The sequence below is a fragment of the Dipodomys spectabilis genome, unplaced genomic scaffold (genome assembly GCF_019054845.1).
Source record: "Dipodomys spectabilis isolate Male_0828 unplaced genomic scaffold, ASM1905484v1 ptg000233l, whole genome shotgun sequence".
NCBI lineage: Eukaryota > Metazoa > Chordata > Mammalia > Rodentia > Heteromyidae > Dipodomys > Dipodomys spectabilis.
Genome location: NW_024870910.1, coordinates 6,857,243 through 6,878,527, shown reverse-complemented (window position 1 = coordinate 6,878,527; position 21,285 = coordinate 6,857,243). Strand labels below are relative to the sequence as shown.

Below are 21,285 nucleotides of genomic sequence, written 5' to 3'. Positions count from 1 at the left end.
GGGTGGTGGGTCCTGAGGGTAGGAATCTGTCTTCCAGGGTGGGTAGTGTTACTCAGACCACCTCTAGATTGTTCTCTTGCGGTCATTTACTCCCTCACCCCTTTAAATGGTATTGTGGGTAAAACAAAACAAAACTTATCCGAGTCTCAACACAGACTCAAGTCAGGGGTCAGACTGAGGTGGTGGGTTTGTCGGGATCCTGGCAAAGATTTCTTTGAGAAGATAACTCCGTCTTACGGGGAAGGAGATGAAAAATGCATGCATATTTATGTGGTGAGTTCCTGAGGCCCCCGTGACTGGCAGTAGGGACACAGTTTTTGTTTTTGGCAGTACTAGAGTTTGAGCTCAGGCGGGGTGGGTGCATCAGGGGCAGGGGGGCCTAGCAGCTCCATTCCTGTCCCCTCAGCCTCTCCTTTTCAGGTGAGAGGAGGCCAAGGTGGTTTGCAGCCCAGCTGCTCTCCTCTGCATTCGTTCCGCACATTCTATACCTCCCTGAAGAAAGACATGTGGCTGCAGCATTTAATTAGCGGCCGGGAACATGCTTTCCCAAGGACACGACTTATTTCCCAGCCAGCTGTTGCCCGTCGCTCCCTAGCAACGTGTAGCCTGCACATCTGATTTCTCCTCGTGGCTGGTGTTTACCTGCTGTCACTGCCTGGGTGGGGGTAGGGGCCTCTGGGCTGGGACTCATTCTCCCGATCTGTGAGAGGTCTGAACCTGTTACTCCTGCCAGCTGTGGTGCTGAGCCTTGACCCTTGAATGGCCTCCTGGTGGTTCAGTTCGAGTCCTCTCCTTCAAGTTCATGATTAGAACGGACAGAATGTCACCAGCTATAACAGAGCAACAGGGCCTGGAAAGGTCCATGGGGATTCAGGAGTGCCCTCGAGCTCTGGGGCGAAGAATATCAGTCCCTTTGGAGGAGCCCACCTTTCTGGCTGGGCTGGGCAGCCTTGGGCACCAGGGGCCTCGTGCCAGGCAGAATGCCGTTCTCTGGCCAGGGTGATGGGCAGGGGTGGGGAGGGGAGAAGCCAACCCAAGGAGCCAGCCCAACCGTGAAGCCCTTGAATCTGCAAGGCCACTGCTCAGATTTGCGGTCGCTCATTATGCCAGCTAATGGGAATGCCGCAGCGAAACCCATTACTATGTACAGTTAATAGGAACTAATAATTATGAAAGTATTTTTGAAAGCAAAAAGAAATGACAGATACATTAGGGCTTTGGTGGGGGGGATGAAGTAAAGCATAAAAAAAAAAGGTTCCTCCAACAACAGAATGAATTTGTAGGGCAGGTCTGCTGCAGGTAGAAGCAGAGAGCCCCTCAAAAGAGGCTGTGGTAATCACGGGGCAGGGATCTAGGCTCCTTCCCATCTTCTGGGCAGTGGATGACATGGCTGGCTGAGAGTAGCTCTGTCCACCTGTTGCCTGTCAGGTGATTGTCTTGGTGATGAGCCGTGGCCTCTCCACAGAGCTTAGGGCCCTGAGGCTTGGGCGGGATGAACAGGCGTGTTGGCTGGCTGGCAGTGGCTACGGCTGGCGGGGACCCCGTAGGAGTGCGCAGTTGCACGTGGGGTCCGAGGGAAGGAGGGACACAGGGAGGATGGCGGAAGCACATGGTGTGTGGGGGGAGGGGACAAAGCTGCTCAACTCATGGAGGCCAGGAAGCAGAGAGAGCTAGGAGCCTGACTCCTCCTAAAGTTTCTACCACCATCAGCTGGGGACCACGCCGCCAACGCACAGGCCTGTGGGAGACGTTCAAGTTCAAAACCCCAGCGGGGCTGGGCAGTGGGCAGGGCCCTTCAGACTCACCGAGGGAGGGAGGCCGGTGAGCGCCTGAGTGTTTAGACTCTGGAATGCTCCCTGCCGTCTCGGCCACCGGAGCCTCTCATGTGGCGTCTCCCAGCCCCCGTGTGGGGGACAAAATAAGAGATGGCACGTCTGGCCTGTGTCTGCCACGTAGTAGAAAACGCTTGCTGAGTGCCAGCCTGGGCGACCCCTCTCCAGAGAACTCCCAGCCTCTTCCAGGCCCAGCGTGGATGCAAGAGAGGGCTGAAGGGTTAACCTGGCAGGTTCACGTCTCTACCCAAGGCGAGAAAAGACCCCGTCGCGTTTTCCATTTCTAGAGAGACCCTGACGGGATGCCCCTGCCTGAAGCGTCTCTTCCAGCTGCTTGCATTGATGAAGGGAGAGCAGAGGCCACCGCCTCTCTGCTCCCACTGTGCGGGTCCGGCCGGCCTGTCTCAGCCTGCAGACACTGTCTAGGTGTGTGCATTTTATAGCGTGAACAGCGGAGCATCAGGAGGCCAGGCTTGGGAAGGGGATGCAGAGGCAGGCCGGGCGAGCTGTGTCTTCCCTAGAAAACACAGAGCTTGGCCCTGACCAGGCTCTGACCCTGGCGTTACCAGTGTCTCAGAGCTGCAGGCAGCCCCACACTGCACCCCCAGCCCGAGGCCGGAGGGGGAGGGTGTCAGGGGCTTCCCGGGGTAGCCAGCCCAAGACCTCCCCGCACCCTTCGCTCCACCACTGCAGCAGGCAGCCCTCCACATTGTACTTTGGTGTTTGCAGAGTGACAGTCACTGGTGGCGTTCTCCCAGCTAGCACAGGGCTAGCACAGCGGCTTATCTCAGTACCAAGTAGCCACCTCTCAGTCACTTGCCGGAAGCCACAGGGCAGCAGAGTCTGTGGTGCAGCTGCCCCGTGCCCTGCCAGTCACGTGGGAAGGCTGGAACATCCCCATCTGGCCCGCAGATCCCAGACAGGTGGGAGCAGGGAGATGCGGCAAGGATAAGGGTTCTCTAGGATCCCTGTGTGTCTGGCCCCCGAGGGTGGGTGGCAGGTGCACGCCGCGGGGCCGTGGAACTGGCCCCGCCAGCTGCCGTCGGAGGAGAGGGCAAGCGCACGGGAGCCGTGGGATTAGGTGTTCTCAGGGACCGTTGGTAGAGAAGCACGGTGGTCCTTGGGGCCCTTCCAGCACCTCCGGGGTCTGGGTGTCGGCTGCACAGACCTCCGTCCGTCCCCACGGCAGCCGGGGGGGGGGGGGGGGAAGGGGGCGTCTCCCACCTGTCCATGGCTAGGCTGGTCACCCAGGAGGACTCTTCATTGGGAGGGCGGGCGGGCCGGGAGAGTGAAAGCCTTTCCACACTACCAGAGCTGCCTCCCGTGTTCTACCTTCTGGAAACGTGGAAACGAGGATGGCCGTCAGCTCGACTGAGGGGGTGGTCCCTCCTGTCCTGTCCTCTCGGTCCATGTGTCCCGCACCCACTTGTGTGTGTGTGTGTGTGTGCATGTGTGTGTGTGCATGTGTGCATGTGCCATCAGTGGGGCTGGAACTCAGAACCTCACTCCTACATTCACTTGGATTGGCATCTGGTCATTTCATTTGTCTGCTCTCCTATTTTCGGTCTCCTTTGGAAAGGATTCGAAGCAATTCTCAAAATCCCATGCTAATCACCGAGACAGTGAAGTGCACGTGTGTGATTGGGAGCCAAAGGAGTACAGGTGTGAGCTGCTGGCAGCTAGGGGGCCTCTCCAGAGTGCCGGAGCCATTCCAGTGTGTCTCCTCTGTGAGAGCCCAGAGTGACATTTTAGGCATATTCCCTTCATTTAGCACAAACAGTTGCTTCTCTCAATCAATATTTATTGTGTCTATTCTGTTTTTTCCCCCCAGTCCTAGGGCTTGAACTTAGGGCCTGGGCACTGCCTCTGAGCTATTTTGCCGAAGGCTAGCACTCTACCACTTGAGCCATAGCATCACTTCCAGCTTTTTGGTGGTTTATTAGAGATATGAGTCTCATGGGCTTTCCTGTCAGGTCTGGCTTTGAACCGTGATCCTCAGATCTTAGCCTCCTGAGTAGCTGGGATTACAGGCGTGAGCACTGATGCCCAGTTTAAGTGTCTTTTTTTAAAGAAAGGTATTTCCATCTTTTTTTTAATTTCTCAGTTCTTATGTCACATTTTGCCATCTCCAAAGTGTGCCTTGTAATTGTAACTTGGAAGTGGCACTCTGGCTCATGTGGTAGCACTGCGTAGCACTGAATAAAAGGCGCCCAGGGGCAGCGTCCAGGCCAAGAGTTCAAGTCCCAGGACCAGGAAAAAAAAAGGAGTTGTAACTAAAAGTCCATGAACATGGAGGGTTTTGCTTGTTTATGGTGGGGATGACACAGGGCCCCACACTGGTGACGGCCAGTGTTTTACCACTAAGCCACACCCAAACGGGTTTTCTTTTTCTTTTTCTCATTTACAGTATTGTTATTATAGAGGTGATGTACGGAGAGATTGCATGATTCAGGTCGTGAGTACATTTTCTTTCTTACAGTGTCTTCTGTTCCCGTACTCTCTCCCCGTCCCTCCCACCCGTCTCCACCCCCGAGTTGTACAGTTCCCTTTCATCAATGTCCAGAGAGCTCCGCTGCCGCACCTTTTCATTTTCCCTCTGGCCATGAAAAACACAACCTTCCTCCCCCCTTGTGTAGATCTTATTTACTAGACTATTCGTTTTGCAGTGCTGGGGCTCCAACCCAGGGCTACACATGCTACACGAGTGCTGTGCTACTTAGCCACATCTCCAGGCCAAAGAGGACACATGGTCACGAGTAACAAGAAAGGCGGAGCGTCTCCTAGACGTGAGGGGCTGTGACCTTCACAGTGGACTGGAGGCAACCGTGGGAGGAAGAGGCCTCGCAGTGCAGCGGATTGCTGAGCTGCGTGGGTCCCGCAGGCGCCCCGGGCTGGCAGGGAAGGGCCAGGCTGTGTCTCTTGCTCCTCAAATCCTGGGAGGCTCTGGAGCCCCGTGGTGACCCAGTTTTCTGCCTCTGTCTGAGCAAAATGGGCTCTGATTATAGGAGGTGTGAGGGCTCTAAATGACTGCAAAGCACTTTTCAATCAGACAGAAAATAAGTGAGAAATGCATTTCCGTTAATGCCCCAATTATCCCAGTCCCAACAGGATAAAAAACATGTGCTTTTGCCTGCTCCTGGGATGCGCTGTCAGGGACCCGGTGTGTCTGCCTGTCCTCCTCGTCCAGAGGCCAGGTGCAGGGACACGGTGTCCTTGTGAAGGCTTTGGGTCCACCGACCACCCCCCCACCCCCACCCCCCAGCCGGGATCAGGATCTGTGCCTGCCGAGCTGGGGAGCCTGGGGCTCGGGACCTAGCTCCCCATGCTGTGCCCGGGTGACGGCCCCTCTTCCTTGCCCCACCCGCAGTCCGCTAGGGCCAGGCGGGTTTTCCTCCCACAGGTCTATCTCCCCCAACCCCTGGCCCCCCCCCCCCCCCCGCCCTCCAGCCTTCTGAGCTTCCCCTCCAAGCTGCTCTCCCGCGGCCGCAGCCCACCGCCATGCCATCTCGCTACACTTCCGGCACCCCCTCTGCGCCACCTCTGCACGCCTCCCTCTGGCTGGGCAGTCAGCCCACCTCTGCCTCTGACGCTGACTCTTATCCTGAGCTCAGTGTGCCCCCTCCCTGTAAGCATTCCAGGGTCCCCCTGGACACCATGGCCTCCACGGATGCCCCTCCTGTGGAAGCCCCAGAGAAATTACCATCCAGTTTCTTTTCTTGCCAGTCCTGGGGCTTGAACTCAGGGGCTGGGCACTGTCCCTGAGCTTCATCAGCTCAAGGTTAGCACTCTACCACTTGAGCCACAGCGCCACTTCTGGCTTTTTCTGTGTATGTGGTACTGAGGAATCGAACCCAGGGCTTCATGCATGCTAGGCGAGCACTCTACCATGGAGCCACCTTCCCAGCCCCATCCACCCACACTGTCTGAATCCCTCTCCTTCTGGCCTTTGATGGGCTCAGCATGGATGCAGGGGCGTAGACATCTTGTCTCTGACTACAGAGAGATGCTCCCGAGTCATTAGCATTTTCATTTCGTTCCACTTTCAGCCGCATTTTTTTTTTTTTTATTAACCATCTGGCTTAATCTCCAGTTGAGTGGACTAAAGGAAACAGGAAGGTGGGCAAGCGGCTCCTCATTAAAAAATCACAGGAAATACCTGAGATTAATGTGAATAACACAGCTGCAGCCGGGCCAGGGGAGGCTCTCCACCCGCCTTGCCTTCCCACGAGGCTCCAGGGCAGGTGTGCAGGGCCACCCGGGCAGGGAGCCAGGCGTGGGGGCCGCCCAGGGACAGCTGGGAGAATCCCCCAACCCTAACAGAGGGGGTTGTCACACAGCTCCCTCCAGCCCCGCGGGAAGGAGTGGCAGCCATGGGAGCGCTCGCCCAGCCGGGGAAGAAGCCTGGATTTCCAGGACATTCCACCTGGCCTTTGCAGCACCCTGGGGCTCTCCCACAGCAGGAGCCACTGGCTCAGGGGGATATGGGCATTCCTCCAGGGTGCCCCCCTCCCCGCCTCCCTGGTTCTGAGGGGACACTGGGGTGTGGGTGTGAGGGCAGCGTAGCCTCCAGCTCAGTCTAGACAGCAGGTGTCTCCCCCCGCCCCCGCCATGACACCCCAGTGCCCCTGCGTTGACATTTCTGTTCAGTTTGAGGGGATTAGGCTAATCCAGGGTGGTTAGGCTGCCCCTGGGTTGCGTGGAAACAGAAGCCTGAGGCCCGGGCTGCTCCTCTCCTCCAGCCAGGCAGTATCACACCTGAGGCTTAGGCCGACTTTTCTGGCAAGACTTGCGTGGCTGATTTGACAGCAAAAGTGCACAATGTGCTTTGAAGAAACCAGATTAATCCCTGAAGAAAACTATGGGGACCCCCCCCCCCCCCCGCCATGGGATCGGGGCCTAGGAGCAGGGTGCATGTGTGTCCAATTACACACTCAACTCACCGATATACACACACTCCTGGGCATGTCCACAGGCACTTTTATAAGGTCTGACTGCAGTGTCTGTTTTCAAAAATCAGCATTTATTTTAATTGGCTTGGTGATAAAGTAAACAACACATATGTGTCTACTTTTAAAGGTGAGAAAAGGGGGCTGGGAAGGTGGCTCAGTGGTAGAGCGCTTGCCTTGCATGCATGAGGCCCTGGGTTCGATTCCTCAGCACCACATAAGCAAATTAAAGCCAGAAGTGGCGCTGTGGCTCAAGTGGTAGAGTGCTGGCCTTGAGCTGAAGAGCTGAGGGACAGCGCCCAGACCCAGAGTTCAGGCCCCACGACCGACATCTTCTCTCAGCAAGCAGCTGGCTGACTCTGAATGCCCGCACAGCCGTCTGCACACAGCCTCTTTTTCTGCAGATGCGTGACTGTTCTCTGTGAGCGAGTCCACTGCCCGCTTCATTTCTCACCTAGCAACCTCTTGTCTGGTTTCAGGGCTGACATTCCGCACGCACGCAGCTTCCGTGGCTTCTCACTGGTGGGCTTCGTGGTTGTTGTCCACCCCCGTGGCACGCACGCAGCTTCCGTGGCTTCTCACTGGTGGGCTTCGTGGTTGTTGTCCACCCCCGTGGCGCCTGAAGCGGGCCAGCCAGGCTATTGACTGTGGCAGGCCACCAGCCCCGTGTGGCTGTTTCCATGAACTCAAGTTAACTCAGGCCTGTTCCCTGGCTGTGCTAGCTAGATCCCCCAGCTATGTGGGGATGGTATCTCATGCGGGGTGGGGCCCACACTGCCCCTAGAAGGCCTTTTTCTCTAAGGGACCGGCTCTGCAATATCCCCGTGCCCCCACCAGTGCTGAAGGAGAGCAGCACTCGCTTCAGAGCAATTGTATGAAATGTTGGAACGAACAGGGAGCATCCTGGTATGCCCATTCCATGCTGCTCCCAGCTTATAGTAGGTGCTGTTTGCTGTGGTCCCACATATCCATTTCCCCTGGAGGCCTGGACTCCTGTCACCTTGTGGGGACTGGCTCCTCTCCAGCTCGAGACCCCCCCCCCCCCCAAGTTCCCTGTCGTGTAAACAGCAGACATTCCTTACCACTGAGGCCCTGCTGGCAGCCTAGATCTCCCTTTCCTCCTTCCTGTCCCCCATCCTGCCCTTTCTGGTAAGTCACAACCTCATGCTGGGGGGGCGGGGGCAGCACCTCAGGGTTCCCTCTCTGGGGCTCCTGGCCTGTGGCAAGTTCTTGTGGCCACGTGCTGAATGCATCCAGCACACACCACTGCTTCTCTGCCCCTCAGCTCGCACAGGATTGTTGTTTACCCAGGGCACTCTCACCAGGCTCCGGCTTTAATTCACATCTCTACAGGGGGTGGGCTTGGGGGTAGATGGAGGGGATAACTTCCCATCATGAGTTACTCGGAGCAGCTTTTTGTCGGTTGTGACATTCTGTTTTTCTTCCTTCATAAGGTAGGGAAGAAGTAGAGCAGATACTGGATGTTAGGGAGATTGCAAGCTATTCTGTCAAGACAAAGGCTCTATCCCTGGCATGGCCCTGCCAGGCTCTTGGTTCCTGCACCCTTTCAGCCCCTTCTCCCGTTACTACCCGGGCACCATTCCCAGCTGCAGCCTGTGCCCTTTCCTGCCTCACCTCCCTCCCACTTCCACGGTCTCCATACATACATACATATGTGTATATATATATAGTCAGTCATGGGGCTTGAACTTTGGGCCTCAACTCTTCAGCTCAAGGCTCTACCACTTGAACCACAGCACCACATCTGCCTTTTTCTGCTTATGTGGTGCTAAGGAATCGAACCCAGGGCTTCATGCATGCAAGGCAAGCGCTCTACCACAGAGCCACCTTCCCAGCCCTGCCCATATTCATCTTGGGTGTGGATACTCTCGCTGCCACCATTTCCCTGGCAGTCCTCTCCCCCCTCGCGTGGCTCTCCATACCTGCCTCATCCCTTCCTAGGCTTGAACACCTGCTCGCCAGAGCCCTTCCCCCTCCCAAACTCTAGTACTCCAAGTGTGACCCAGGTCCTCCCCCCACCCCCAGCGTGCTGAGGGACGGCCAGATCCCACCCACTTCCTCACCTGCAGTGACTTCCCTGGACCACCCCTCAAGCCTGACAATCCACAGCGACTTCTAGTTCACTTCTAAGATCTGACGGGTTCCTTTCTGACCATGTGTGCCCCGTGCGCTCTATCCCATCTCTTGAGCCTCCTGGGTCCCCAAGGGGGACTCTACATCGGTCTGCCCTTTCCTCTGAACTTGGCACACACCATCCCGCACCTCCAAGCACTCTTCAGGAAGCGGGTTGTTTGGAAGTCTGGGAACAAAAGCCCACATTACTCAGATGGTGCAGTCTTTTATTCTCACACCGCAATGGGGCTGCAGAGCCCGGTAACTCCCCTCATGTCTGAGGTCAGCGTCACGTGTGGGCATATGTCTCTCAGGCGGGCAGTGCCCTGTGGAGGCCCTGAGGGGCTCCAAACACTCTCCCAGACAGCAGCGGGGTGGCTTCTCCCTGTCCAGCGCAGGCAGGCGTGGGGTCCGGCTCAGCGCAGGCTTCCTTCCGTCACAGCCTCCGTGCCTTCCGGGGGCGGCAGCCGTTGTGCGGGGTGGGGGTGTTGTCAGTGATGGAGATCACTTCCAGGCCCCCCATGGTCAGCCCCTTGATGGCAGACTGGAAGGGGGGCAGACGGAATGGTCTGATCCCAGAAATGAGCCAGTGTCCCCAGACAGGAGAAGGGGAGCAGAGGGGGCGCAGTGGCCAGACACCCACAAGCCCGGGCCTACTCTGTTCTCAGGGATGTCTTTTACACACTCACTCCCACACACCATACCCATACGACATGTACACACATCCCACACATACCCCCCTCCCCCCATTCTTGTAACGTTGGAGACACAGCCCCCTCAGGAATTAAAGGTCATCCCTGCCGGACTCAAGCCCGTGCAGGTCCTGTAGGACCAGCTCCCCAGCCCCTGGGCCCGGCACACAGCAGGACTCAAGGAGGGTCTGGGGAATGATAACAGGGTCCCGTGGTTTGCTTGGAGGGCCCCGCAGGCTACAGAAACGGAAAGAACTTGAGCCGTGCCACAGAAACCCAGCCCAAGAACAGCCAGCACTTACCCAGCGCCCAGGCCCCAGGCCCTTCACCACAACCCGGATGTGGGTCACCCCCTTCACCGTGGCTTTCTGCAGAGAAGCAGCAAGCGTGGTTAATGCCCCAGGAAAAGACACTGCATCCTGATTTCTTGCTACTCGGCCAGGGAGGTGGGGAATGGCAGGGGCAGAAGTGGCTGGGGAGGCAGATGACAGAAGCCGAGGGGACCACAGACCCAGCCGGCCACAGAAGGGGAGTGACTGACCTCTTAGCCCAGGCCACACTGCCACCTAGTGGAAATTTTGAAGTGTTGCTCAAGCTTTTCTCATGGCCTGCACTTCAAGTCTGAGCCCAAAACCTACTTAAAAAGTGTCATCAGAAATCACTGAGAGTTGAATCTGCTATGATTACGAAGGCCACTTGTTACAGAAGCAGGGAAGTGCACAGAAATCACTCATCACCCAGCACGCCCAAGCCACTGGTTCTCAACTGGTTCTTGAAAAATGTGGTAAAACTCCAAAGGTCTGGGTCCTCCTCACCCGACCACCAGCGCTCCGGCAGACCACATCACCCCACCCACTGCTCTTTCAGGGGGCTTTGGTGAAGCCTTCAGTATCCGGGCTGTTCCACTCGAAACAAACCACATCTCACCTGCAGTGAGGCTGAGAAAGACAACAGAGCCTTTCTTCACAGGCCTCGGGCTCATCAGAAGGCTGGCTGAGACCCTCTGGCTTCTGAATGGCTGTGTGAGAGTTCCCCAGGTCTGCCCGTGGAAGCCACGCTCAGTTCACTTACCGCGGCGGCGGCTATGCCTGCGGTCTGCGCCGCGATGCCGGTGCCCTTCTTGGCATTCCGGAAGCCCTCTGTGCCACAGGAGGTGCGGGCCAGAGGCACGTGAGCGGCAGAGACAACCTGGATCTGTGTGCTGGAAAGAGCAGAGGAGGCTTATCTGTGACTGGCGTTCAGGGAGAGAGCGGACCTAAGCCCTTCGATGCCAAGGAAGACACCCACTTAACTCTGGGTGTCGCTGTAACCCATGCTGCCGGAATCCTCAGGAAGGGTCAGAATCAGCTTGAGCCGTGAACTGGACCTAAGAGAGCTCCCCGATCCCTGGGTAGCCAAGCATCCCCAGAAGGGGCTCACTGTGCTCCCGGGGCCTTCCCTGGGGCCAGTGTTTAAATTAGATATGAGATCCTTGCCTGATGTGTGTCCCCCGCCCCCAAGACATTAGGTCTTTCACATCAGTTAACTTTTTATTTGTCATACAGGGTTTGAATTCAGAGCCTTACACAGGATAGGCAGGCCCTCTACCACTTGAACCATACCCAGTCACTTCCAACCTTGTTTTTCAGATAGGGCTTGGCATTTTTGCCGGGGTTAACTCTAGCCTATGACCCTCCTACCTATACCTTCATAGTTGGGATTATAATCCCGTATCACTAGGCTGGGCTTTTTTTGATTGAGATGGGGATAGGGGTTCTTGCTAACTTCTCTCCCACTGGCCTTCAATCCTCTCAAGGTCCATCTCCTAAGAAGCTGGGATTACAGGTATGAGCTATCATGTGGGCCTGGCTCACCAGGTAACACCCCCCCCCAAAAAACAAACAAAAAACAAGCAGTGCTTTATATACTGAAAAGAGCATATGAACTCCTAGGGACCTGTCACTCAGCTTCCAAATATCAGCTTACACCTGGTTCAGTTTTATCTATGAACCTGTTCCCTTCACCAATGGGCTGTTTTAAAGCAAATCCGAGATCTAACATTTCAAGGGATGCATCCTGTAGCGCTTCATCTGTCTTGCACATGCCAGTCTGAGCTTCTGCTCATTCTCTAAATCGAGTGATGGGCAGGGTGACCACCCAAGCCGGGACTGAACTTCAGCGCCGTCACAAACACAGTGACACGCACTGTGGTCAACGCACGTCTGTGCATCCCAGCCCTGACACCTATGCGCAGACCACACAAACACAGCCCTGTTACTATAAACTCACCGTCTGCACTCAGTTCTAAATGGCAAAGGGTGGTGCAAAGGACCCAAGGTGAGCACTAGGTGTGGGAGCCTGACTTGAGCAGTAGAACACCTGCTTAGCAAGTCCAATGTCCTGAGTATGACCAAAGGGAAAGATACAAACAATTAAAGGGATAGCTAATGAATCACTTACTTGTAGACTAGATTGTCCCTTTCTTCTTAGTATATCATCAATCTATTTCCCAGCATTCAGCGGGGCCATCTGCCCCTATTCCAGTCCTTGCACCTGGCCCTGACTCTTACCCTACTAAGGGTAGAAGCAGGAGGACCAGCAAACTGCCCCGGTGCTTCCTTTCCCACTTACTTGTTGTAAGATGCTTTAATGTGTGCTATTGGGATCTCTTCAAACTTCTGTCCTGCCCAGCGCAGAGGGCTTTCCTGTCCCGCAACTGGAGGATAAATGCTACAATCAGAAAAGATGTGTTAATAGTTCTTTTTTTTTTTATTAAAGGAATACATATATATAGTTAAAAAACAAATTGAATACTACATGCAAACCCAGAATGGGAAATAAGATCCAGCCCCATGGCCCCTCCTGCTCCATAGCCATTTTTCCTTTGCAAACGAAACTCTGTGCTTACAAGGCTGTCAATTATTTTTTTCTGAATTGCTATCCGTGAACAATAGAGGCGTTTTACTGCGGTGACCCCACAGATGCACACTGTGCAGGGGAACAAGCTCACCACCCCCCTGTTGTACTCCCAGCCCTCCTCTTCCCCACCTGTCCAGTCATCAGGCCGTTACCTCTGCAGCAGTCAGACACGGCGCCTGTCCCCACCTTGAACCACACACCCCCCAAAACAGAAACCTCCTCCTGCCACCTCTGTAAAGTCTATGTTGTAGACTCCTCAACTCAGGCACCCCTAAACGTAACCAGCCTGGTCCAACCGCCTGCAAGACACCTTCACCTTTTATACAGCACGATTCTAAAGGTGTGGCCAGCGCCTCAGCAGCAGCAGCAAACCACTGGGACGTGGCCCCGGGGCCCCGGCTGGTTACATCCGTTCACGGAAAAGCGGGGGCCACAGAGGCGCGAGGCGAAGCCCCACATTTCCCTCCTGGCCGGGACGACGGGCCGTGGCGGGCGCTGCGCGGGGAGGGAACGCTGCCGGTGCGAAGCAAGTCCCCCGGGCCGGCGCAACACGACGGGCCCGCTCCCCCGAGCGGGGCCCGGGCCTCGCGCCGTGTCCGACGCCGGCCCCCCAGCCCCCCTCGGCCTTCGCCCGGCCTCCACGCACACGGACTCGCGTAGGCCCCACGGGCGCCGCGGGACGGGGGCCGCCCCCTCCCCGCCGCTGCGGCCCTCACCTGAAGCCGCCGGCGCTCGGGGCCGCCGCGCCCGGCAGGTCCGGGGCGCCCGCGTGCGCGGCGCGGGCGAGGTCAGGGGCCGCCCCGCGGGCCCGCGCCCAGGGGCGCAGCAGCCCGCAGCCCGCCTTCCTCACGGCCTGCATGGCGGCGCCGGCGGGGCGGGCGGGCGGCGGCTTCCCACGTGACGCGCTCGCCCGAGGCCCCGCCCCTCCGCGCAGACGTGGTTCGCGCCGCCGGCCCGGGCCCGGCGCCTCGCGTCCGCGCGCGCTGTCTTCTGGGAGCGCGCGATTGGCTGAGGCGTCCGCGAGGAGCCGCGGTGCATCCTGGGGGGGAGCAAGATGGCGGCGCCCGCGAGGCAGGCGCTGGCGGCGGCGCTGAGGGGCTGGCGGCGCCTCCAGGGGCCGCGGGCGGGCGGCCCGGGCGCTCGCGGCCTGGCCCTGCAGGCCGCGGCCTCCCGCAGCGGGGCTCCGTGGCGCCTGCTGGGCGCCGTGTGCCTGCAGCGGCCGCCGCTCCTCTCCCAGCCTCTGACCCCGCTGCAGGGGGAGGTGGCGGCGCTTCTGCAGCAGGTAGCGCTGCGCGCCCGGCGCCGGCCGCGACGGGGTGACGGGGTGACAGGGGCCGTCGGGGTGACGGGGTGACGGGGGCCGTCGGGGTGACGGGGTGACAGGGGCCGTCGGGGTGACGGGGTGACGGGGGCCGTCGGGGTGACGGGGTGACAGGGGCCGTCGGGGTGACGGGGTGACGGGGGTCGTCGGGGTGACGGGGGTCGTCGGGGTGACGGGGTGACGGGGGCCGGGGGTCGTCGGGGTGACGGGGGCCGTCGGGGTGACGGGGGCCGTCGGGGTGACGGGGGCCGTCGGGGTGACGGGGGTCGTCGGGGTGACGGGGTGACGGGGGCCGTCGGGGTGACGGGGGTCGTCGGGGTGACGGGGGTGACGGGGGCCGTCGGGGTGACGGGGGCCGTCGGGGTGACGGGGGCCGTCGGGGTGAAGGGGGCCGTCGGGGTGAAGGGGGCCGTCGGGGTGACGGGGGCCGTCGGGGTGACGGGGTGACAGGGGCCGTCGGGGTGAAGGGGGCCGTCGGGGTGACGGGGGCCGTCGGGGTGACGGGGGCCGTCGGGGTGAAGGGGTGACGGGGGCCGTCGGGGTGACGGGGGCCGTCGGGGGTGACGGGGGCCGTCGGGGTGACGGGGGTCGTCGGGGTGACGGGGGCCGTCGGGGTGAAGGGGGTCGTCGGGGTGACGGGGGTGACGGGGGTCGTCGGGGTGACGGGGGTCGTCGGGGTGACGGGGGCCGTCGGGGTGACGGGGGTGACGGGGGCCGTCGGGGTGACGGGGGCCGTCGGGGTGAAGGGGTCGTCGGGGTGACGGGGGCCGTCGGGGTGAAGGGGGTCGTCGGGGTGACGGGGGGCCGTCGGGGTGACGGGGGGCCGGGGGCCGTCGGGGTGACGGGGGCCGTCGGGGTGACGGGGGCCGTCGGGGTGACGGGGGTGACGGGGGCCGTCGGGGTGACGGGGGCCGTCGGGGTGACGGGGTGACGGGGGCCGTCGGGGTGACGGGGGCCGTCGGGGTGACGGGGGTCGTCGGGGTGACGGGGGCCGTCGGGGTGAAGGGGGTCGTCGGGGTGACGGGGGGCCGTCGGGGTGACGGGGGGCCGGGGGCCGTCGGGGTGACGGGGGCCGTCGGGGTGACGGGGGCCGTCGGGGTGAAGGGGGTCGTCGGGGTGACGGGGGCCGTCGGGGTGAAGGGGGTCGTCGGGGTGACGGGGGGCCGTCGGGGTGACGGGGGGCCGGGGGCCGTCGGGGTGACGGGGGCCGTCGGGGTGACGGGGGCCGTCGGGGTGACGGGGGTGACGGGGGCCGTCGGGGTGACGGGGGCCGTCGGGGTGACGGGGGCCGTCGGGGGTGACGGGGGTCGTCGGGGTGACGGGGGCCGTCGGGGTGACGGGGGCCGTCGGGGTGACGGGGGCCGTCGGGGTGAAGGGGGTCGTCGGGGTGACGGGGGCCGTCGGGGTGACGGGGGCCGTCGGGGTGACGGGGGTGACGGGGGCCGTCGGGGTGACGGGGGCCGTCGGGGTGACGGGGGCCGTCGGGGTGACGGGGGTCGTCGGGGTGAAGGGGGCCGTCGGGGTGACGGGGCCGTCGGGGTGACGGGGGCCGTCGGGGTGACGGGGGCCGTCGGGGTGACGGGGGGTGACGGGGGTGACGGGGGCCGTCGGGGTGACGGGGGTCGTCGGGGTGACGGGGTGACGGGGTGACGGGGGCCGTCGGGGTGACGGGGGTCGTCGGGGTGACGGGGGCCGTCGGGGTGACGGGGGTCGTCGGGGTGACGGGGGTCGTCGGGGTGACGGGGGACGGGCAGTGGGGATGACGGGGGGCCGGGGGCCGTCGGGGTGACGGGACGGGCAGTGGGGATGATGGGGGCCGGGGGTCGTCGGGAGGCCGGGGGTCGTCGGGAGGCCGGGGGCGGCGGGGGCCGGGGGCGGCGGGGGTCGTTGGGGTGAAGGGGGTCGTCGGGGTGACGGGGGCCGTCGGGGTGACGGGGGCCGTCGGGGTGACGGGGTGACGGGGTGACGGGGGCCGTCGGGGTGACGGGGTGACGGGGGCCGTCGGGGTGACGGGGGCCGTCGGGGTGACGGGGGACGGGCAGTGGGGATGACGGGGGCCGGGGGCGGCGGGGGTCGTTGGGGTGAAGGGGGTCGTCGGGGTGAAGGGGGTCGTCGGGGTGACGGGGGCCGTCGGGGTGACGGGGTGACGGGGTGACGGGGGCCGTCGGGGTGACGGGGGTCGTCGGGGTGCCGGGGTCCGTCGGGGTGACGGGGGTTGTCGGGGTGATGGGGGTCGTCGGGGTGACGGGGGTTGTCGGGGTGATGGGGGTTGTCGGGGTGACGGGGGTTGTCGGGGTGATGGGGGTTGTCGGGGTGACGGGGGTCGTCGGGGTGACGGGGGACGGGCAGTGGGGATGACAGGGGCCGGGGGCGGCGGGGGTCGTTGAGGTGAAGGGGTGGGCTGGGGGCGTTGGGCGGAGCTGGGAGCCTTTTCTGTCTAGCGGCTCTGGTTTCTTTCTGTGTTTTTTTTTTCCCCCCCGTCGTATTCCTGGTTATCTTAAGGGGTAAACTACCTCCCCCTTCCCCGAAATCAGCACTGGAACTAGGTATCAGATGGTTTCACCGATGGTTGGTCCTCTACCACCTAACTATGCTTCCAGTCCCCGGGGATCAAGTACCAACCTGGCAAGAGCGTGGTAACTCTGCTTTTCCTCCCCCTTTAACCTTCCCAGATTGAGATAGAGAGAAGCCTGTATTCCGACCACGAGCTTCGTGCCCTGGAGGAAGCCCAGCGACTGGCAAAGAAGAAAGCCGACCTGGACGATGAAGACGACGAACAGAATATATTGCTTGTGCAAGATCTGGAAGATATGTGGGAGCAGAAATTCCTCCAGTTCAAACTCGGAACTCGAGAAACAGGTTCGTGATCTTTCTTAGGCCAGAAAGGAAGGGAAAGTGGGATGCTTTGACTTCCAATGGAAGGGCAGTTGTTTAGCTTCTGCCATGTTTCAAATAGCAACTAACTTTTAATAACAAAATAACTTACAGGAAAAGAAGTTCTTTTCCACATTCTTCACACCTATCCTACTACAGATTTTAAAAGGCCTGTGTTATTTTGATTGTGAGGTAAGGGTGTTTGGGTAAGCTTTCTCTTTCAATTAAACTTTGTGTCATTTGAGTCTCACAGCTCTGCAGTTCATAATGGAGACATTAATTTTTCATTTTGGTTCTTCTGTGTTTCATGGGGAATCGCTTAAAGCAGGCATTTGAGTTGTGTTATTTTTGTTTTACATATGAAGACTGAATAACAGAAATGGAAAATACAGATCAGCAATAGTGTAAAATCTAACAAAGCAGCTTTTCTTTCTTTCCTCCTTCCCTCTTTCTTTCCTCTCTTCCTCCTTTCCTCTTCCTCTCTCTCTTTCTCCTTGTGGTGCTGTGGATTGAACCTAGGGACTTTCCCTTGCTAGACAAGTGCTCTAACTTCCTTGTATTCTAATTAGTCTGTGTATGGCTTCTTATTCAAGGGTTTAGACTGTTTTGCATAGCAGAAGTTTAGCTCTTGGTTTCTTCTTTTAGTTCCCTCAAGACTTTGAGACTCTACCCTAAAAGAAGTCAGGAATGACAGAGACAGGTTCAGGCTGTAATTTGGCTATAACTTTGAGGGCAAGGACAGTGGCTTTCCTTTAAAGGACAAACTTTAGAACTCAGTGCCTTTGTTCTGCCCGATCACAGTCTCCTGCCTCCTCTCACCCCTTATTCTTTGTAGATGCCGATAAAACAAATGACCGAACCTCCTTGCGCCGGAAGCTAGATAGGAACCTCATCCTGTTAGTCAGAACGAAGCTTGGGGACCAGGATGTTTGGATGTTGCCCCAAGTAGAGTGGCAGCCTGGAGAGACCCTTCGAGGGACCGCTGAGCGGACGCTGGCCACACTGCCAGGTGAGTTCCCGTGAGATCCACTCCCGACCTCAGCCTGGGGGAGAGAGTGGGAGGTGAAGCTCAGTGGACACTTGTGTGTAAATAGGTCCAGCGGCGACATCCAGGTAAGAATTTTCCTTCCAGCTGGAGAGTGTTTTGTACCACTGAGACTTGTGTTACACTTGAGGCGATGCCCTTGCCATTTCCTCAGCCCGTGACTCTCCTTACCCTCACAGCCTTGCTGGCCGCCACTGCTGCCTAGCACTCACTCAGCTGGAAACTTTGGCGTCACCGTTGACCTTGTTCCCAGCATACCTGCCCCTAACAAAACAGCCGTGCGCTGCAGGGCTCTGCCATTCTCCGTCACAGAGATGTTGCCAGCTGGGGTTCATCGCAGGATCTGTGTGTTCAGTGTTCAGCCTCCCTCATGCGAAACCTCTCCCAGCCCCAGCCTGAGCTCCCTGTGGAGAGTGGGCAGGGTCTAGCTTGTTCGTAGGCTTTCCTCCTGACATTCCCATGTAGTAAACGTGAAAGGAATAGAAAATAAAAATACAAACAATAAACACGTAAGGAAAGGGAGCATATATCCCATCCCCATTCCATATATCTAATGATTTTGCAAACTGGGATTCCTGGAGTTAATGAGTCAGAGGATGTTACATTTTTGATAAATTGTTCCCCACTTGTCCTCTGGCCACAAAGTTCAAAACAGTTTTAGGAGTGCCTATTTGCCTAGATCTCTCAGTGTGTGTGTGTGTGTGTGTGTGTGTGTGTGTGTGTGTGTGTGTGTGTGTGTGTGTGTGTGTGTGTGTGTGTGTGTGTGTGTGTGTGTGTGTGTGTGTGTGTGTGTGTGTGTTGGTCATGACGCTTGAACTCTGGGCCTGGGCGCTGTCCCTCAGCTCTTCAGCTCAAAGCTGGGGCTCTACCACTTGAGCCACAGTGCCACTTCCAGCTTTTTCTGCTTATGTGGTGCTGAGGAATCAAACCCAGGGCCTCATGCATGCAAGGCAAGTACCACTACACCGAGCCACCTTCCCATCCCCAGTCTTATTTTTTTGTTTTTTTATTTTTTTACCTGTCCATTCAGGAGAAACAGTCTGTCCTGGGTAAGTATTTTCCTGTCTTGGTGAGATAGATGCGCGCTTGTGTGGGAGGCTGGAGGTTGAACCCAGGTCCTGATGCAAGTACTCCTATCACTGGAGGTCCACTCTCAGCCATTTTGTTTGTATCGTGCTTTTGAGATCTTCTCCTTAGCTATCTTTTCCCTAGTTGGCCTCAAACTCATTCTCCTGCTTCTGACTACTGAGTAGCTGGAATTACAGGCATATACCACCATGCCTGGCTGAAACTGATCATCTTTTTTCATATTTATGGGCTTTATTTCTTCATTCTGTGAATTGCCTGTTGAGATCTTTTGTTCATGTTTGTAATAAGCTTTTTAAAAAAAAATTTGATATGAAAAATATTTTTAAATGAACCGTCTTAGGACATACACTAGAAGTCATATATCTGAGGTCCCTTCTGTGCATTTCCTGCTCCCATTGCTTTGCTTTACAGGTAGCAGGTAGCAGGTGTCTTCGTTCTTCCTTAACAGACAGAAGTCAGCAGCTCTCACTTCCAGATAGTGCTGACTTGCAGTTGGAAAGCAGTGGTTTTGTGCCCGGGGGTGACTGGCATGTTTGGACTCTGTGCTGGGCAGCGTATGGATTGACCTCCCTCCCGAGGATGGTTTCCATCTCATGCTAGAAGCAGCTTCCCAGAGGCCCTTGTGATTTGAAGAGCCAGTGTACACGGATGGGTATATCCTTATCTTCCAATTCTGTTCTTTTTTCCCCTCAGAAAACAACATGGAAGCCAAATTCCTAGGAAATGCCCCTTGTGGTCACTACAAGTTCAAGTTCCCCCAGGCAATGCGGACAGAGAGCCAGCTGGGGGCCAAAATTTTCTTCTTCAAAGCTCTGCTACTCAGTGGAGACTTTTCCCAGGTAGAGAAGAAGGGCCACCACGTGTGGGTCAGTAAGGAGGAGCTGGGCGACTACCTGAAGCCACAGTACTTGGCCCAGGTTAGGAGATTCCTTCTGGACCTCTGATGGATGGAGCCGCACGTGGTGTCAGCCAGATGGGCCACGAGGCTGGGGGCCTTGAGGCACGCACACCTGCCCTGGGCCAGGGAAGCCGAGTTCTGAGAATGAAAGGCCCCTTCCCTCAAGGACCAGGGGCCATCCTCCCATTCCTCTCACTGTGAACTGGGCTCTGCATTGCTTGATAGCCATTCAGCTGGCCTGTGGGCCTGGGAAGAGAGAGGGGGGAAGGAGTCCCGCAAAAGGCCTGAGCTCTGACCCAGGACAACCTTGTTTTGTGGTTTCTCTTACATCCTCCATTCTGTTCTTTTTCTCCTTTCTACTTCATGTGTTAGTCTACCCTAGGAAATCATGCCCTTCTTTCCTCCCTCTTCCTCCCTCTCCCCCTCCATCTCTCCTTTGTAAAACATTCTATATTTAAAAAGAAATTAATCATGTCTTACCTGTTTTTAAATAAACCAGTACAGCATGTCCCCATCTGGCCTGGCGTTGCTTCTTTGGTGGGCAGTGGCCCCCGTGTAACTGGCGAGTGAGGCTCCGGCTGGGAATGCCATTGGCACCTGGGAGATGCATCTCTAAAACATTAGATAAGTTGTCGGGACAGGATTGAACATCTTGGACACTGCTGAAGACTGCATAGAGGTGCTTCTTTGTTGCCGACAGGGACTGGTTCGGAGCCCTATTCTTTGGGGAAAGAGAAGGAAGGAGAAAGCATTAAAGACCCTCCTCCTCCTCCAAGGAGGGAAGCGTTGGAGTTCTGGCCGCACAGTTCCACAGGTCTCAGTTCCACAGGTCTCGAGTGGTCTGCTGCAAGCCCTTTCCTCTGGTGTGTGGTGCTCAGCCTGGTAGGGGAGATGACTGCTGAGTGCCGGTGTGGTCGCATTGGCTGCTAGACATGCATGGGAATGCTTCTGATGGACCCTTCTGGGGACAGAGGGGAGTCCAGACGAAGAGGGGCTGTCTGGGTGCTTGGGATGGGTTTCTTGAAAGTGCACAGTGTGGGCAGAGGAGAAAGAAGGCTGGGCGTAGGAGTGAGGAGGTTGGGAGCTGCAGTTTGACCTGTTGGTGCATGGTGCAGAGAGAGTGTGTGTGTGTGTGTGTGTGTGTGTGTGTGTGTGTGTGTGTGTGTGTGTGTGTGTGTGTGTGTGTGTGTGTGTAAGGACCCCTCAGCCCCTGTGGTTTACCCTCTCTTCCCACTTGCTCATCCTTTCCCTAGATGATTCCCAGCCTCGTTTCCACCTCAGCTGCTGCTTTGGAGAACACGGTGCTGCACTTGCGGATTTGCTTTCCTGACTTAACCCTCATGCTGAGCTGCTGGGCCAGGCCAGCACCGGGCAAGTGCTTTCACAGTGAGCACGTCGTAGGGTCACCTAGTCTAATACTTAAAACCCTAACTTCAAATAATGTGTAAGTGAATCGGGTTCTCTGAGCACTGGACTGGGAGTCAGAAAACCAGGTTTTGAGTTTATGACCTCGTGTAGGTCCTGGCTACTGCCATCGTATCATGGAACAAACCTTTC

At 58.0% G+C, this 21,285-nt stretch overlaps 2 protein-coding genes across 2 annotated transcripts; one reads left to right on the top strand and one right to left on the bottom strand.

Annotated features, from left to right (window-relative positions):
• Positions 1-9,121: 9,121 nt before the first annotated feature.
• On the bottom strand, positions 9,122-13,360 carry Mrps11 (mitochondrial ribosomal protein S11). The gene is made up of 5 exons (XM_042698520.1): positions 13,218-13,360; positions 12,214-12,312; positions 10,675-10,804; positions 9,906-9,971; positions 9,122-9,455 (listed from the first exon to the last, which is right to left on the bottom strand). Exons 1-5 carry the CDS (start codon positions 13,358-13,360, stop codon positions 9,348-9,350), a joined length of 546 nt encoding a protein of 181 aa, XP_042554454.1. The 3' UTR covers positions 9,122-9,347.
• A 195-nt stretch (positions 13,361-13,555) lies between these two features.
• On the top strand, positions 13,556-20,242 carry Mrpl46 (mitochondrial ribosomal protein L46). Its single transcript, XM_042698519.1, has 4 exons — positions 13,556-13,783; positions 16,495-16,681; positions 17,532-17,705; positions 19,524-20,242. Exons 1-4 carry the CDS (start codon positions 13,556-13,558, stop codon positions 19,772-19,774), a joined length of 840 nt encoding a protein of 279 aa, XP_042554453.1. The 3' UTR covers positions 19,775-20,242.
• The last annotated feature ends 1,043 nt before the right edge of the window (positions 20,243-21,285 follow it).

Bases quoted from the DNA above. Each gene is read 5' to 3' on its own strand.
- Mrps11 (XM_042698520.1), bottom strand. From the start codon at position 13,360: ATGCAGGCCGTGAGGAAGGCGGGCTGCGGGCTGCTGCGCCCCTGGGCG. The intron at 10,805-12,213 runs GTAAGTGGGAAA...TGCTCTTTCCAG, and splicing joins ATTAAAGCATCTTACAACAA to CACACAGATCCAGGTTGTCT. The intron at 9,456-9,905 runs GTAAGTGCTGGC...CCCCCCTTCCAG, and splicing joins GCCTGGGGCCTGGGCGCTGG to TCTGCCATCAAGGGGCTGAC.
- Mrpl46 (XM_042698519.1), top strand. From the start codon at position 13,556: ATGGCGGCGCCCGCGAGGCAGGCGCTGGCGGCGGCGCTGAGGGGCTGG. The intron at 13,784-16,494 runs GTAGCGCTGCGC...TAACCTTCCCAG, and splicing joins TGGCGGCGCTTCTGCAGCAG to ATTGAGATAGAGAGAAGCCT. The intron at 17,706-19,523 runs GTGAGTTCCCGT...TTTTCCCCTCAG, and splicing joins GACGCTGGCCACACTGCCAG to AAAACAACATGGAAGCCAAA.